Source organism: Chinchilla lanigera, unplaced genomic scaffold (assembly GCF_000276665.1).
Source record: "Chinchilla lanigera isolate Chin_1 unplaced genomic scaffold, ChiLan1.0 scaffold00037, whole genome shotgun sequence".
Classification (NCBI taxonomy): domain Eukaryota; kingdom Metazoa; phylum Chordata; class Mammalia; order Rodentia; family Chinchillidae; genus Chinchilla; species Chinchilla lanigera.
Genome location: NW_004955438.1, coordinates 17,783,966 through 17,798,679, shown reverse-complemented (window position 1 = coordinate 17,798,679; position 14,714 = coordinate 17,783,966). Strand labels below are relative to the sequence as shown.

The following is a 14,714-nucleotide window of genomic DNA, read 5'->3' as shown; positions in this document are numbered from 1 at the left end:
CAGGCAGGCAAGCAGGTGACAGGCAGAGGGCAGCATGGTGGCCACAGCAGTGTCATAGCAGATGGTGAAGGCAGGGCTGAAGCCCCATAGGGGATGAGTACAGAAGAAGGGTGTGACTAAGACTCCAGGCTCCTATCAGGAGTTCAACCTAGAAACCAGATCCGAGGGCCTAGAAAGTAGGGTGAGCACTTTGTGTCATTTTGCCAGGCCCTCTCTGGTTTTGTCACTGAGGGTCACAGATCTTGAGAAATCTCAGTCTCAAGGAGATCAGGATGGGTGGCAGCATGCTATTCACCATGAGCGGTGCCCCAGGCCCCAGCTGGGCCCCGAGCTGGTGTCACTCAGCCCTTCCCCGGCCAGGGAAGTCACCTGGTGCTGGAGAGCGGAGGGTCAAGCAGAGGAGTCCTCCGCCAAACCGAACAAGAACCTGAAGGTTAGAGTTGGTTCCCTTAGTGCTGCCCTAAGACCCTGTCCCCTCCGCGGCCCCTTCCCATCGCTATGGGCTGAACTGTGTCCTTCCAAATTCATGTACATCCGGGGCTGGGGATTTAGCTCAGAAGGCAAAGCGCCTGCCTGGCAAGCGCAAGGTCGTGAGTTCGGTTCCCGGTACTGGAGAAAAACAAAAACAAAAACAAAACAAAACAAAAAAAAAAAACAAATTCATGTACATCCTACTGCCTGGTGTGACTGGATTTGGAAACAGACCTTTGGGGAGGAGGGTAAGGTAAAGTGGGGTCATAAGCCTTGAACTCTACTCCAAAAGAACGGCTGTGCTCATAAGAACAGTAAGAGACACTGAGGTGTGTTCTCTCTCTCTCTGTCGCCCTCTCTCTCTCCCTCTCTCTCTCTCTCATTTCTATCTCCATCTACCTCTGTATTACACAGCCCTCGCTAACTGATACTCCCAGCACCGTGCCTTGGCTGCCCGGAAAAGTCATACATGCTATGTCCTCAGACCTTGGACAGTCAGTCACACACAGTACTCTGGCTGGGAAGGACCACCGTGTCCTGGTTGGTCTCACTGTTCCCAAGTTGTTTCACCTGGAAACCACTTAGGCATGTGCCATTAGCCTGATGATTCCAGTGAAAAAAATTGTCACAAACGACTCCTACAACCCAAGTTTGCCCTTTGTGGCAGGGCCCAGTCAAGCTATGGGAAGGGCTGTGCTCCTTCTAGAGGCTGGGGGCTAAGCGGGGGTCAGTCCTCACCTTCTCCAGCTTCCAGACGCTCCCACACTCCCTGGCTGGTGGCCCCTGTTACACACTGCCATTTCTCCCCTGCCTTCATTATTACATTACACCTTCTCCTGACTCCACCTCCTCTGTCTTCTTCTTATAAGGAACCTGGGAGACTTTCAGGACTCACCTGGATAACCCGGGATAACCTCCCCATTTCTAGGTCATTAGCATACCGGAAGAGTCCAGGTCACAGAAAGGGCTGCTCACCAGGGGGAGTCCTGCTCAGGTCTACACGGAGGCTAAGATCCCTGAGGACTGTTGTGAGGCCAGGGATGGCACATGCACGGAGCAGGGGGTTGGATGTAAGCAACAGTGAAAACTAGTTCTTACCATTCCGGGGCAACCCTCCCCCGCAGCCCCTTAACTGGCCCAAATGCCGTGGGGGAGGAGGTCAGGAAACCGTCCTGGAGGGAGTGCAGGACCAGCAGGCTGAGTGTGAAGGCCACTTCCCCTGGGAGGTTCCCAGCTCCTGCTTTGCTCTGCTAGCTCCGCATCCTGTCTGCACCCACCACGCACAGGGCACCGGCTTGGAGACCTTGAAAATGTAGCAAGGCCTGAGCCAGGGCCCTGCACCCGTGTCTTGGAAATGCCCTTCCCAGCATGGGACAGCGTGGGACAGAAGAAGATGATCTAGCCAAGCCCTTAGAGATTCTTTTTTTTTTTTTTTTTTGGTTTTTTTTGGTTTTTCTTGGTTTTTCTCTGGTACCGGGAACCGAACTCACGACCTTGCGCTTGCCAAGCAGGCGCTTTTGCCACTGAGCTAAATCCCCAGCCCCGCCCTTAGAGATTCTAGCTCCTGCCTTCTCCTGGGCAAAGAGCACTGGCCTTGAAGTCGGCCCTCAGGCACTAAGCCCCCTTCTGCGCCTAATTTCAGGTGTGACTTGGTCATTCCCTTAGTCTTCTGGGCCTCACTTGAGTTACTGCCCAGGGAGGAGTAGACTCAGTGACCCTTGTAGTGCAGCCATCATGGGATTCTCTTTGCCAGGAAGATTGGATGCTGGGTCTTGATCTGGTTTTCAGAGCTGGCCTATTGGGGATAGGCTCAGCCCCACTCCCTGGCCCCAGAGGAAATTAGCCGCAGGATCAGAACCTGGCAAAGGAGCAGGCTGGATTCTTGCAGCGTGTCTCCTGTCAGTCCAGGGAGTGGGGGCTTGAGGGTGTCACCCCCAGGCTGGCTGCGCTAATTAGGTAGCATGGCATTCCTATCTCCCCAGAGCCCCGTGCCGTGCTAGGCTTGTATTATTGAGTGGGTGGTCACGTCAGAGCCTTGGCTCGGACCCTTTGGCCTAGAGCTGGCCTGATGGCTGAAGGCCTGCCAAGAAGGACAAGGCAGGTTGGGGCGTGGCCAGGGCAGGGGTAGGGACAGGGCTGCGGGTATAAATTCACACTGCAGTCCAGCCTGCCCCTTGTCCCTTCCTGAGCCTGAGCCTGAGCCTGGTGGACGGCCACTCCAGCGGTGTTCAAGTGGCTGTGGGACAGAGTGAGTATAGATGCCGCGTGGAAGGGGCCACAGGCCGAGGCTGCGAGAGGCAGGGTGAGGGGAATCGTGGAGCACGGTGTTCAGGGGCATCAAAAGTTCTGGGGAGACCCAGTGTGGTGGGCGGTGTCAGGAGCAAGCGAGGGCCTCTGGAGCCTCCGTGTGACCTTGGGCTCCACACTAAGGCTGGCTGAGCCTCAGTTTCCTTGTGTGCTCTGCAAGGAGTGACTAAGGGTTAGACACGGTAGAGGGTCTCGCCCGGACACACACCAGCCCCTCTGCAGATGTGTCATTGTCACAGTAGGCAGATACAGAGCCCCCTCCGGCCTGAATGTCAGCAGGGCTAAGGATGAGAAATCCCAAACCAAGTAGCACCAGCAAGGTGTCTGCTGGACAGGCAGCACTCCCAGCCTGGAGTCTCAGGCCTTTAGCGATCAGCAGAACTGTCCAAGATGATCAGTTTCCCAGAAATAAGCAGCTCTGGGCTGGAAGCTGCACCCAGGATGTTCGGGAGGCTGCTTGTGAGCTGCAGCAGAGCCGCTTGGCAGTTTTCTAGATAAGCAGAACATAGAAATAGGAGCGAAAGGGGAAACCTTTCCCCGGGGCATGCCCTCTGCACAGATCTGAAGCCGCAGCCTGGAGAGCAGAAGCAGGAGGCCTCCGGGGTGGTGGACACATTTGCAGCACCTGCCAAGGTGACAGCCCCTGGGGTGCGCTTGTGTCCAGACTCTCAGTTGTATGTCTAAGAGGTTCGGCTGTCTGTCCTCAGCTGGGTGGGTGATCCAAAGAAGGAGAAAAAGGGAAGTAAAAGAAAAGGAAGGAGCTCTGCTGAGTGACAGGAGGAAGTTACCCCGGGGGCCTGGCAGAGACCTGGGGCTGGTGTCCAGCCTGGTGTCCAGCCTAGCCCCGCATCCTGCTGTGTCCAGGTTACAGCTGACACTTTGAGGTCAGAAAGGAGCATGGGGTCCATTTATTCACTCACTCCTTCATTCACTCATTCATTCATTCATTCACTCCTCAGTGGGGCACGGTGCCGTGTGCCATGATGGCAGAGGCCCGTGTATCAAGGAGCATGGACCAGATCCTCCCTGCAATGGGCACTTGTTCTGTAGGTTAGAGTGGAGCAAAAGAGGTCCATGACAGATGCACGTATGATTGCACACAGGAACACCCCAGGGACCATGACGGAGAACAACAGTGGAAGAAGCGAGGGCTGGGTGTGAAAGGGTGTCTCTGAAAATGACATTCAAGCAGAACTGAAGCCTGTGTATGAGGTGCTTTGTGAGGAAGGTCAGAAGGGGATCCCAGCAGAGAACAACATGTGCAAAGGCCCTGGGGGTGAGACAGAGCCTGTGTGTAAGGAATTGGGACAGAAGTGTGCCATGCCCTTCTATTTCACTTTGCCCCAGTTTATTCATCTGTAAGATGGGGCCAATAACACTTTTGGTGAGGACTGGAGGTAGTAATATTTATACAGCATCTGATAGGTCCTTCCTAAATAGTGCCTTAATACAAGAGGGGGCTCACAGGGGGGAAGATTTCTGTTCCTCAATCTTGCAGCCCAGGGAAGACTGAGTAAATCTGGGCCTCCCCCAGATCAGACCCTGATCCCCCAAGAGGTCGGGGGGCTTCTGCCTGTAGATTTCTGGTGCTTGAAGACGCAGGGTGTGGTGGCCACAGCTCATTACAGAGCTGGGGCCACTGAGGAAGAAACAGAGGCTTGGGGAGGGGCGGAGACCGGCTCTAGGGGATGCGAGGCTGCACCGGCTGCCTGCAGGAGCCCAGGCTCTGCCCCCGCCTCCCAGCCGCTCTGGCGTGGTGTTATCAGCTCCCTGGGGCTCTGCCAGCTGAACAGTGTCTCTGGAGAAAGTTGATACATAGAGGGTTCTCGCACTGCGGGAGGGACCAGCCCGTGCCCTAAGATAGACTACTGCAGAGGACACGAGATCACACCCCCCACGTGTCCCTGCAAACCTGGGGGCAGCTGTCGCCGTGGGAACAGAGTGGGAGTGTGGCTGGGAAGCTGGGAGGACAAGTCTGAGCTCTCTGCAGATTAGGGCTGAGGGCACCCCAAATGCAGGGAGCTGTGGCGCAGAAAGGGAGAGCCCAGGGTACAGAGGAGTGGCATGGACAGGGGTCTGAAAGAGGCAGGAGAGTCAGAAGGGGGTCTGAGTCCCTGCTCAGCCACAGCCAGCGAGTGACTCAGCCCGCCCAGCCTCGGCTTCCCCACTGTAAAGTGGGGAACTACCTGGCTCAGGCACGTGGCTGCGGGAGCGGACAGCTGGAGGCAGCCAGGGCCTGGCAGAGGGCGTGGCTGGTGACCACAGGGCTGCCTGTTTGCCTCCTGGTGCCCAGAGGTTCTGCAGACAGAGAGCTCTCAATGAACCTCCTTCTCTGGGTCCTGGTGCTGTCTGGAGACCAGGGCTAGGGAGGGTGACCCGGCTGAGCCTTGCAGCTCCATGCGGGTGTAACAGGCCTGCAGCCCCTGCCTGCCTGACCCGGGGTCCCGTCTTGTCCAGCCTCCCCCATGGGCTGAGCCGCAGCCATTTCCAGCACTGCCCTCTGGGGTTTGGTTTGGTTTGCATCTCGTGACTACGGCAGGCTGTCCTGGCATACCTGGGTCCAGGGACTGAGGACATGGTGCATGTGGAGGGTCAGAGGAGACACTCCAAGAACTGCAGACTGGGGTGTCACCCCCCACCTCCTCCCTGGCTCACAGGAGGGCATGTGTGAAGCTGGCACCCACAGCAAGGCTGAGGAAATGGGGTGTCAGATGGGGCTTTGGCCAGATGCTGCCAGCCGACGTCCCCAGCTCCGTAGCATGTGCTTCATGCAGGGCAGAGCTCCAGGCACCTTACTCATGGTGGTGGGCTCACCCCAGCCCCCCTTAGTGTTGGTGCTGCCACCACCCCATCTCCTGGGCGGCAAGGTGGTTCCAGAAGTGCTAATATTCCTCAAAGCACGTGTGAGGTCACAGTGGGCTGGGCTTCAAGGCTCCAGAGCAGGCTCCTCACCACTAAGGGGTTCAGGTGCTGGAGGACTTCCGGCTGAGGCCAGATGAGGAGGCAAGAGCAGGGAAGGTCGGGGTGCAGGAGGTGCTGGGAGGCAGAAGGGAGGAGGGACTGAAGGCACGGGAGGGGGCAACTCCACCCAGTGGCCCAGAGTGGGGGCTGCAGCTGGAATCCAGGTCAAGGTTGGGCGGGCAGGTTCAGATCCCCAGGCCACTCTGCTTGGCTTGCAGGTGGTGTCTTCTCGGGGCCCCTCCAGTCCACCTCTGTGTGAGTCTGTGTCCCAGCCTTTTTCCTCTGCAAGGACACCGGTCCTATTAGACGAGGGACCACCACAGTGACCTGGAGACCACTCAGTCAGGTCTTGTAAAGGCCCTGTCCCGGAATGCAGTCCCAGGGTGAGAAGTTAGGGTGAGCGTTTCAGCACAGCAACTCTGAAGGACACATTCAGAGAGGAGGGCAGGTGAGACGTTCACATGAAAAGGGCAGGTTCTCAGGAGAGGACAGTGTGTCTGGTGAGGGACAGGAGTGGCCTGGGGCAGCTCTGGGGGAAGGAGCAGGGACCCATCCATGTCCTGGTTGCTCACTATGTGTTCAGTGGATTCCCCAGGACAAAGCCAACAGTGTTGACGGCAGCACAAGGCCTTGCCAAGGGCTGGACCAGGACAGAAGGAAAGGTCAGAGGCTACACAGGGTGGCAGATTCTCGCTGCCTGGTAACCTCAGGGCTGTGGGCCAGGCAGAACACAGGAGCTGCCTGACCTCTAGGCCCACTCAGTACGAGCCTCGGCGTGGACAAGGGGGGACGACTCCTCCTGGTGGTCGGTCCCAGCCTCGGGTATCCCCCTCCTCTGCCTTCTTTCCCTCCCCTCCATAGATGTCCCCATCCAACGTCTCTGTACAGCCACTCCTGGCATCCCTAAACCCTCACTCTTAACACCACGGGTGTCCCCGCTCCTCTTTGGGGCCGCGTGGACCAGCTCCACACTGGGTGACGAGTAGGGACAGCTCGCTTGACTTGCAGCTGTCTTCCTCCCTTGGCCCACATCCTGAGGTCACCTTCCCACTGTGCCCTCAGGATCGGCAGCCACAATGCAGCTCCTTCTGCTCTTGTGCCTGGCTCTCCTCAGCCCTCAGGGGGCCCTGTCCCGCCGCCTCCGGGCTAAGACGAAGCTGCCCAAGGAGCCGAGCAGCAGGGACTTCACCTTCGAACTCTACAGGGCCTTGGCTTCCGCTTCCCCCAGCCAGAACGTCTTCTTCTCCCCACTGAGCGTGTCCACGATCCTGGCCATACTGTCCTTGGGGGCCAAGGGCAACACCCAGGAGCAGATCCTGGGGGCCCTGGGCTTCAAGCCCCAGCACCAAGCAATGGCCCAGTTCCACGACAACTTCCGGCAGCTGCTGATGGGGCTCACTCAGCACAGAGATAGCTTCCAGCTGAACCTCGGCAATGCCCTTTTCATCAACAAGGGGCTGGTCATCGACAACATCTTCCAGCTCACCATAATGACCACATACCTGGCCAAGATTTATCCCACCAACTTTGAAGACCCTGCAGCAGCCCAGAAGCAGATCAATGACTATCTGGCCAAGCAAACCCAGGGCAAGATTGCAGGCCTGATCCAGAACCTTGACAGCACCGCCGTTATGGTGATGGTGAATTACATCTGCTTTAAAGGTGAGGCCAGAACTTTCTCCTTTCTGCTGCTTTGCTCAAAACAATACCCATGCCCCTCCCATATAAGGGGAAGAGGAGATTGAGTCCTCCCTAGGGCCTGCTCATGTGAATGAAGCAGCAAGCAGCCACAGGTAAGGAAGCGGCCACCTGCTGCATATGGCTGCACTGAACCTGGGTACTGCCGGGGAGGAGCTGGCCCTGTCTTGCGGAGGCAGGAGTCTGCTGAGGCCATCGCACCAGCGACACTGCTGCCCCGCACCCTGAGGCAGGAGCACAGGCCTGAGGGAGGCAGGAGGGCACGCCCAGCCTCTCCCTTGCCCCATCTTTGGCCACACTGCCCCCTAGGCGCTCCCTTGCAGCCAGGCTGTTCCGACAGGCACTGGTTCTCTGCAGAGCTTCTTTCCCCCTGCTTCTCAGAGAGAGCGGCCTCGTCCATATCTCCCTGACGTTCCCTGTGGATAAGCCGCCTTTGCTCCCATGTCCGTTTCTTCTTCCAGACCCGAGCCCAAGGGCCCTGTGCACACCTCTCTGAGGTGGGGATGGAGGAAGGCAATGGGGGAGGAAGAGGGGAAGAGAGAAGAGAAAAGGGAAGGGGGTGAAATCCTCAACAGCCCTCCATTCCTAGCTGCAGAGAGTGAATCTCGGTGCTACTGGGATGCTCTAACAAAATACCAGAAACAGGATGGCTCATAGCACCAGGAATGCATTTCTTACAGTTCTGGATGTTGGCAAGTTTACATTCAACCACAGATTCAGTATCTGGAGGCCAAATTCCCAGATTCACAGCTAGCACTAACTGCATCCTCCCCTCTGGAAAGAGCACACAAGGTCCTTGGGGACCCCCCCCAAGGGCACTAATCCTATTATGGGGGCCCCCCCTCTCACCACCTACTCACCTCCTAAAAGCCACCTCCTAACGCTATTGCCTTGGGAGCTGCAACATCAATGAAGGGATCTGGGGAGGGAGCACAGGCAGACCACAACGGTGAGTGTGGAACTTGGATTCCAGTTCAGGGCTGACCCCATGGCATCAGGCTACAGAGGGGGGAATCTACCCTTGGTTAAGATTAAGAACTCAAAAACAGTCGCTTGTAGAGCTTTGATGAGACACGTTCTTAGGAAACAGCTAGGAAAGGAAGCACAAGCAAAGAAACACCCAATAGCAAAGGTACGTATCACTGGGGCCCTTACAAACTTCTCTCCCAAACCTAGATCAAAGTTTAGTGCTGGGAACAGAGCAAACAACGCAGTGACCAGGTAGCATTCTTGGCCATCTGTATTTCTGCAATCCTCTTTGCTTGGATGCCTGGCCTTTCACAGTATCAGAGAGTCAAAGAGCAGTAGAGGCCAAGAGTCTCTAAGACCTGAAAGCCAATTTGCTTGTTTTGTAAGACAGAGGGACAGAAAGGGGCCCAGCCTCAGCAGCCAAGGGCTTAGGCGATCCCTGCCGCTGAGGCCACTCCACGAAGGAAGCTCTCTGTGGCTCTGCTCATACTCGGCCCTGTTCGCCTGCAGCTGAGGATTTCTCGTTCTTACGCGTGGTTCTCTTCCTCTCCTCACCCCACGTTCCTCTTCAGCTAAGTGGGAGATTGGCTTCAACAACAAAACCACTCAGGATCAGGACTTCTACGTGACCCCGGAGAATAAGCTTCAGGTGCCCATGATGAACCGCGCAGACCAGTACTTCTACTTCCTGGACAAGGACCTCTCCTGCACTGTGGTGGGCATCCCCTATGAAGGCAATGCCACCGCCTACTTCATTCTCCCCAACCCGGGCAAGATGCAGCAGGTGGAGAGCGGCCTGAGCAAGAAGACACTGAGGAAGTGGAATCAGATGACAATGCGCAGGTATTCGCAGACCCCTCCAGAGCCAGTCCAACCTTACCCATGCCCAGGGAGACCCATGCCTTGGAACCCATGCCCAGCGGTGGAGGGAAGGATCCACCCAGCCAATGACCTCCCTCCAAACCCAAAGACTTCCCACGGGGTCCTGGCACCTGGGACCTGGCTCAGTCGGGGGCACCAGGGCTGGAAGCTGAGTTCCCGAGGTGGCACCTCTGCAATCAGCTCCAATCCAGGCCAAAGGGAACTCCTTCCCAGGCAGAGAGCCACCACGTGTGAACAGCCAAGGAAGTGACGGGAATTCCCGCCCAGTGAGCCCGTGCTCCGCCTAAGAAAGGTTCTTTTCTTTTCCCAGGAGGCTGAATCTTTATCTTCCCAAGTTCTCCATTGAGGGCTCCTACCAACTGGAGAAAATCTTCCCCAACCTGGGCGTCAGGGACATCTTCACCCTCAGTGCTAACCTGTCAGGCATCTTCAAGCACTCCAACATCCAGGTGTCTCAGGTGGGTCCCACAGCTCCTGTGCATCTCTTTCAAAAATTATTCCTCTCCTCCTTTCTCCTCTCCTCTCCCCCATCTCTTCTCCTCCCTTTTCCTCTCCTCTCCTTTCGCCTCTGTTCTTTTCTCTGCCACCGCCTCTTTCCCCCAAAGAGTCAAAGCTTTTCCTTTGTGCCTTGCCCATCTTGCAATGCAGAGCCACATCCTCTACCATGCAGTGAGGGGAAGGAGCCCTGTGTTAAGCAATCAAAACTCAGACTCTGGCAAGCTCCTACCTTCCAACACACACCTGAGCCTCTGAGCCTCCTTTCTTTTGTCTACAAAATTGGAGAGTCAAACCTTACCCTGAGATATCACAAGAATCCAATGACCAACCTGTGCAGTCTGCTGCAGGCCCAGCTCCTGGGCCAGGACAGCTGTCCAAGGTTCCGTTTCCTCCTGTTTTGTGGCCCATGGGCACAGGTGCTTTAGCACTGGTGCTCCTAGGCAGAAGGTTTGCCGATTGCCTTGAGGCCTTCTCCTGGCCCCTGGCAGCTCAGTGATTTCTGGTGTCTCCCACAGGTGGTGCACAAAGCCACGGTGGAGGTGGATGAGTCGGGAACCAGAGCGGTGTCAGGCACAGGCACGGTCTTCAGCTTCAGATCAGCCTATCCGAACTCCAGAACTATCAGGTTCAATAGGCCCTTTCTGATAGCCATTCTGGAGCCCTCGACCATCCTCTTCTTTGGCAGAGTGACCCAGCCCTGAGCTGGGGCCTGTTCACAGGCCCGCACAGTGGGAGGCAGGGTTGTGTCCTGGCCCATCTGTCTGCTGGTAGCTAGAGATTTGCTTAGGTTTAGTTACTAAAGAGGTGTCCAATAATCCTAAGAAGATCAATAAGCTAAAGATCTCATCTTGTCACTCAGTTGCAAGACATAGGTGCCTTGGAGAAATGTTCAGCAGTGGAGATTATCACAGAGGCCCAGCGAGTCCAGGGTGCTTGTCCAGGTTCACACAGCATGCTCTTAGCAGCACAGACAGCCCGAGTCCAAGCCACTGATGCTCCGCCCAGGGCCCAAAAACCCTGTGAGAAGGTGGTCCCAGCCCCCCAGAAGCAGGTGGGTGAGTCTGGCCTCCCGTGGTATGGAAGGGGTACTGGAATGGGTGTGCAGTGGGGCTGTCGTCCCTGCTCTAACCCACCCAGTAGCACTGCAGTGACATTGTCTCAGGACCTCAGTTTTCTCATGAATACAGTGAAGGATCAGGGCAAGGTTCCCATCCAAGGCCCCTTAATGTCATTAAAAAGGCTGGGCTGTTCCATGCCAGCCCTGGTCCATTTCAGTACACTCGGGAGCCACTCACGAGTTAAGTAAAGCAGTTGGGCATCAGGTTGGAATTGTACCAGTGCAGGACGGTGCCATCCCCTGAATCGAGGTGTAATCTCCTGGGCCTGGCCAGTGTAGAATAGAGATCTACAGCAAGCAAAAGAGGGTCAATTGCAGACACCGTGGCTAACTTTCTGAATTTTATGTCCACTACTATAATAAAGCATTTTGCAAGGACTGGGTACCCTTGTCTTTATGGAGGCAGCTCCAGGAAGGGAGGCATGAGCCTACCACCATCCAGACCTGGTGTGGGTCACTTCACCCAGATGCTCACATTCACCCCATAACACTGCGCAGGGCCAGGAACCACTGCTATCCCCACTGCTTCCCACAGGGAAAGCCAGGCTTGGTGAGTCTGGGCTTTACCAGTGGCCTAGATCACAGGTGGGTGCGGAAGTGTGTCCCAGGGCCGCCAGCAGCCACATGCTCTGTGGTGGAGAGGAGGAGGCTGGTGCCCATGTGCCTCAGCCATCACACCCATGTAAGTTTTTAAATGTCCTTTCTTTCTATTTTACTTATTTTTGGTGGAAAAAAAATCCAAAATTCCCTAGCAAAATAATAAGAGAATAACCATAGCTACACATTGTGCATTATTATTTTCAAAGTAGTTACTCAGAGACACAAAAAGATTCTCTCCTACAAAGAAGAAGCAAATAGAAAGCACAAAACTTTCTTTTCAATGAACTAAGAGAAACTATAGTATAAATGGAACACACTATCGCATATATTAAAATATCTTTGGGACAGCAGAATAAGTAATTTGGGGAGTCACTTGAACGTCTCCCTGTTTCCTACTTATCTATCTTCTATTTTGCTTTTTATTTGTCTATACACATTTTTATTTTCTCACATAAGAGAAACCATACAATATTTAGGCTTCTGCATCTGATTTATTTCATTTAATGTTATGGTCTCAAGGTGCAGCCATTTGCCTATGAATGCCTCAAGTCTATCTTTTTTATAGCAGAGTAGTATTCCACATTCTCCTTATCCATTCATCTGTATGTATGACATGTATGCTGCTTCCAAAGTTTATCTATTAGGAATTGTGTTACTATAAGTATAAGTATGTATATGTCCCTGTAATACGACAGCTATAACTATTTTGGGAAGATTCCTAGAAGGGAAATAGCTGGGTCAAATAGAATTTCTATTTTTAGTTTTGTGAGGAGCCTCCATATTGATTTCCATGCTAGTGTTCCTAGTTTACATTCCCACAACAGTGTAGGGGAGCTCCATTTTCCCCACAGCCTCACCAGCATTTGTTGGGATTAGATTTTTTTTGGCTTCCCCTGGAGATCCTCATTCTCAGCCCCTGAATTTGATTCCTAGTACTGCCATAACAATGTCCCAGTCAGGGTGACTTAAGCAACAGAAATTGATTTGCTCAAATTTCCAGAGGTGAGAAGTCCAAGGTCAAGGTGCTAGAAAAACTGGCTTCCTCTGAGGTCTCTCTCTCTCTCTTTGGCTTGAAGTGACCACCTGTTCCTTCTGTGTGTGTCTGTGTCTAAGTTTTCTCTTATTATCAAAATGCTGGTTACATTCAAATAGGGACTGTACTTTTTATTTTATATTTGTTTTTTCCCGGTACCGGGAACCGAACTCATGACCTTGCGCTTGCCAGGCTGGCGCTGTGCCACTGAGCTAAATCCCCAGCCCCTGGGACTATACTTATTTTAACCAAATCATTTCTGTAAGGGCTCTGTCTCCTAATACAATCACATGCTGAGGTATCAAGGGTCAGAACCCCAGCACGCAAGTTTGGGAGGGAAGCGCAATTCAGCCCATAGGGTCAACTTACCTTTCAGCTTCCTGAAGTTCTTGCCAAATTCATTCTTAGTTTTAGAAAGCCAATTTTTATTGCCCTCTGGCCACACAGATCCTAAGCCCTCCTCTGGACGAGCTACAACCAGATGCAGAAAAATCATGCAGTTCTAAAGTCTCGAGCTAGCAGGGTGTGGTGGTGTATGCATACCTGTAATCCCAGCTGTCTGGGAGGCTGAGGCAGGAGGACTGCAAGTTCAAACTCAGCCTGGGCAATTTAGTGACTTAGTGAGATACTATGTCTAAATCAATTAATTAATTAATTAATAGGGCTAGGAATATAGTCCAGTGTGAAGCCCCTGGGCTTAATCCTTAATCACACACACACACACACACACACACACACACAAGCCCAGCGCTGCTTTTCTCATCTCTCCCTGCACACACCCAGAGGAGAGATTGTGGCCTTGATCTTCATAGGAAACACTTGCCACTCCAGGGAGTAGCTATGACTGTGGGCTTAGTGAAATCGCAATTCAAAGGCTGTTCGTGAAGAAATCAGGCCTGTAGTTAGTGCCGGGGCAGAGTAGGGAGCCCAGCAGACACAGGCCCTGGCAATAACCGGATAAACAAATGACTAAACAGAATGACAAACCGTGACGAGATGTCTGCTGGATGTCCACCGTGCGCCGGGCACCGCTGCGGGTGCCGAGGATGAGTGAAAGAAACCAACCCGCTTCCCTCACGGAGCTGACGTTCTAGTGTGGAGAGACAGGAAAATAAAAATAACGAAGAATAATATAGAAAAGTGAAATGCATCACATGTCAGTTGAGGACAACTGCCGCTATGGGGTGTGACTCTCTAGGGACAGAACACAGGAAGTGAAAGCGGTCACATCTCCTGCCAGACACTGCCATGGCCCAGCGATAGCGGTGGATGTCAGCAGCAGGGACTCGGGTTGACCTCTTGTGTCTCTCACACAGCAGGAGGGGCAGGGGAATTGCCCTGGGGTCCTTCCTTAATTCCTCAGCTCAGTCTAGTCATGGGGAACAGCAGCCATGCCCAAGCAGAGGGACAGTCACCCAAGAGTCGGGTTGGGAAGGGAAGGGCACCCCGAGCCACCCCACAGACTGGCGGAGACAGGGAGACACCATGACTAAAGGCGACGTGGGACTGGCACAGGGAAGTGGTGAAATCCACTGAATTCCAGGCTGTCGCAATGCTCATTTCTTAGTTTGGGATACAAGCGCTCCGTTTGTGGGAGATGTTTATGTTTAGGTTGGGGGAGCTGGGAGACGCCTGAGAGGAATGCTTTTAGGTCTGTACAACTTTTTGAAAATCCAGAAGGGTTTCAAAATTTAAAAAAAAAAAAAAATTAAATTAAATTAAATCAAATGTTCCAAAAAGGAAAAATAAGAAGCCAGAAAGGGAACAAGCGTGGGGTTGGGCATCCAACAGGCAAAGTTAGGACACCAGTGAGGGACGGCCTAGGCACTAAGAGGTAATTCGGGGGTCTTCTTAGCTCAGCTTCTGCAGGTGTCTCTGAGGCATTGCTCTGAAACCAGAAGCTGAGGGTTTCAGGGGTGGACAGGGCCAAGGGTGAGAGTGTGCTCAAAGTCCCAGAGGTGCGAGGGGGTGTGCTGTTCACAAAGGCGGCCGGATACCTTGGCTACGTGAATTGTGCACGGTGAGTGTGGTACTTTCATTCTGTCAGGAGAGGTAAATCTCGATCATATGCTAGTTCAACTTTCAGTTTGGAGGAAAAAGAAACTCTACACTGACTTCCATAGTGGTTGCATTAATTTACATTCCCACCAACAGTGCAGAAGGGGCCCTGTGTCCCTG

The 14,714-nt window shown here is 53.9% G+C and overlaps 1 protein-coding gene across 1 annotated transcript; it reads left to right on the top strand.

Moving 5' to 3' along the window:
• The first annotated feature begins 2,666 nt into the window (after nucleotides 1-2,666).
• Nucleotides 2,667-11,282, top strand: Serpina5 (serpin peptidase inhibitor, clade A (alpha-1 antiproteinase, antitrypsin), member 5). Its single transcript, XM_005390388.1, has 5 exons — nucleotides 2,667-2,719; nucleotides 6,802-7,401; nucleotides 8,979-9,249; nucleotides 9,599-9,746; nucleotides 10,302-11,282. The coding sequence occupies exons 2-5, from the start codon at nucleotides 6,816-6,818 to the stop codon at nucleotides 10,485-10,487; spliced, it is 1,191 nt and encodes a 396-aa protein (XP_005390445.1). The 5' UTR covers nucleotides 2,667-2,719; nucleotides 6,802-6,815; the 3' UTR covers nucleotides 10,488-11,282.
• Nucleotides 11,283-14,714: the final 3,432 nt, after the last annotated feature.

What these genes read in the sequence shown, in the direction of transcription:
- Serpina5 (XM_005390388.1), top strand. Translation starts at nt 6,816, where the DNA reads ATGCAGCTCCTTCTGCTCTTGTGCCTGGCTCTCCTCAGCCCTCAGGGG. An exon ending in AATCAGATGACAATGCGCAG is followed by an intron (nt 9,250 to 9,598) that starts GTATTCGCAGAC and finishes TTCTTTTCCCAG; the next exon opens with GAGGCTGAATCTTTATCTTC. An exon ending in CCAACATCCAGGTGTCTCAG is followed by an intron (nt 9,747 to 10,301) that starts GTGGGTCCCACA and finishes TGTCTCCCACAG; the next exon opens with GTGGTGCACAAAGCCACGGT.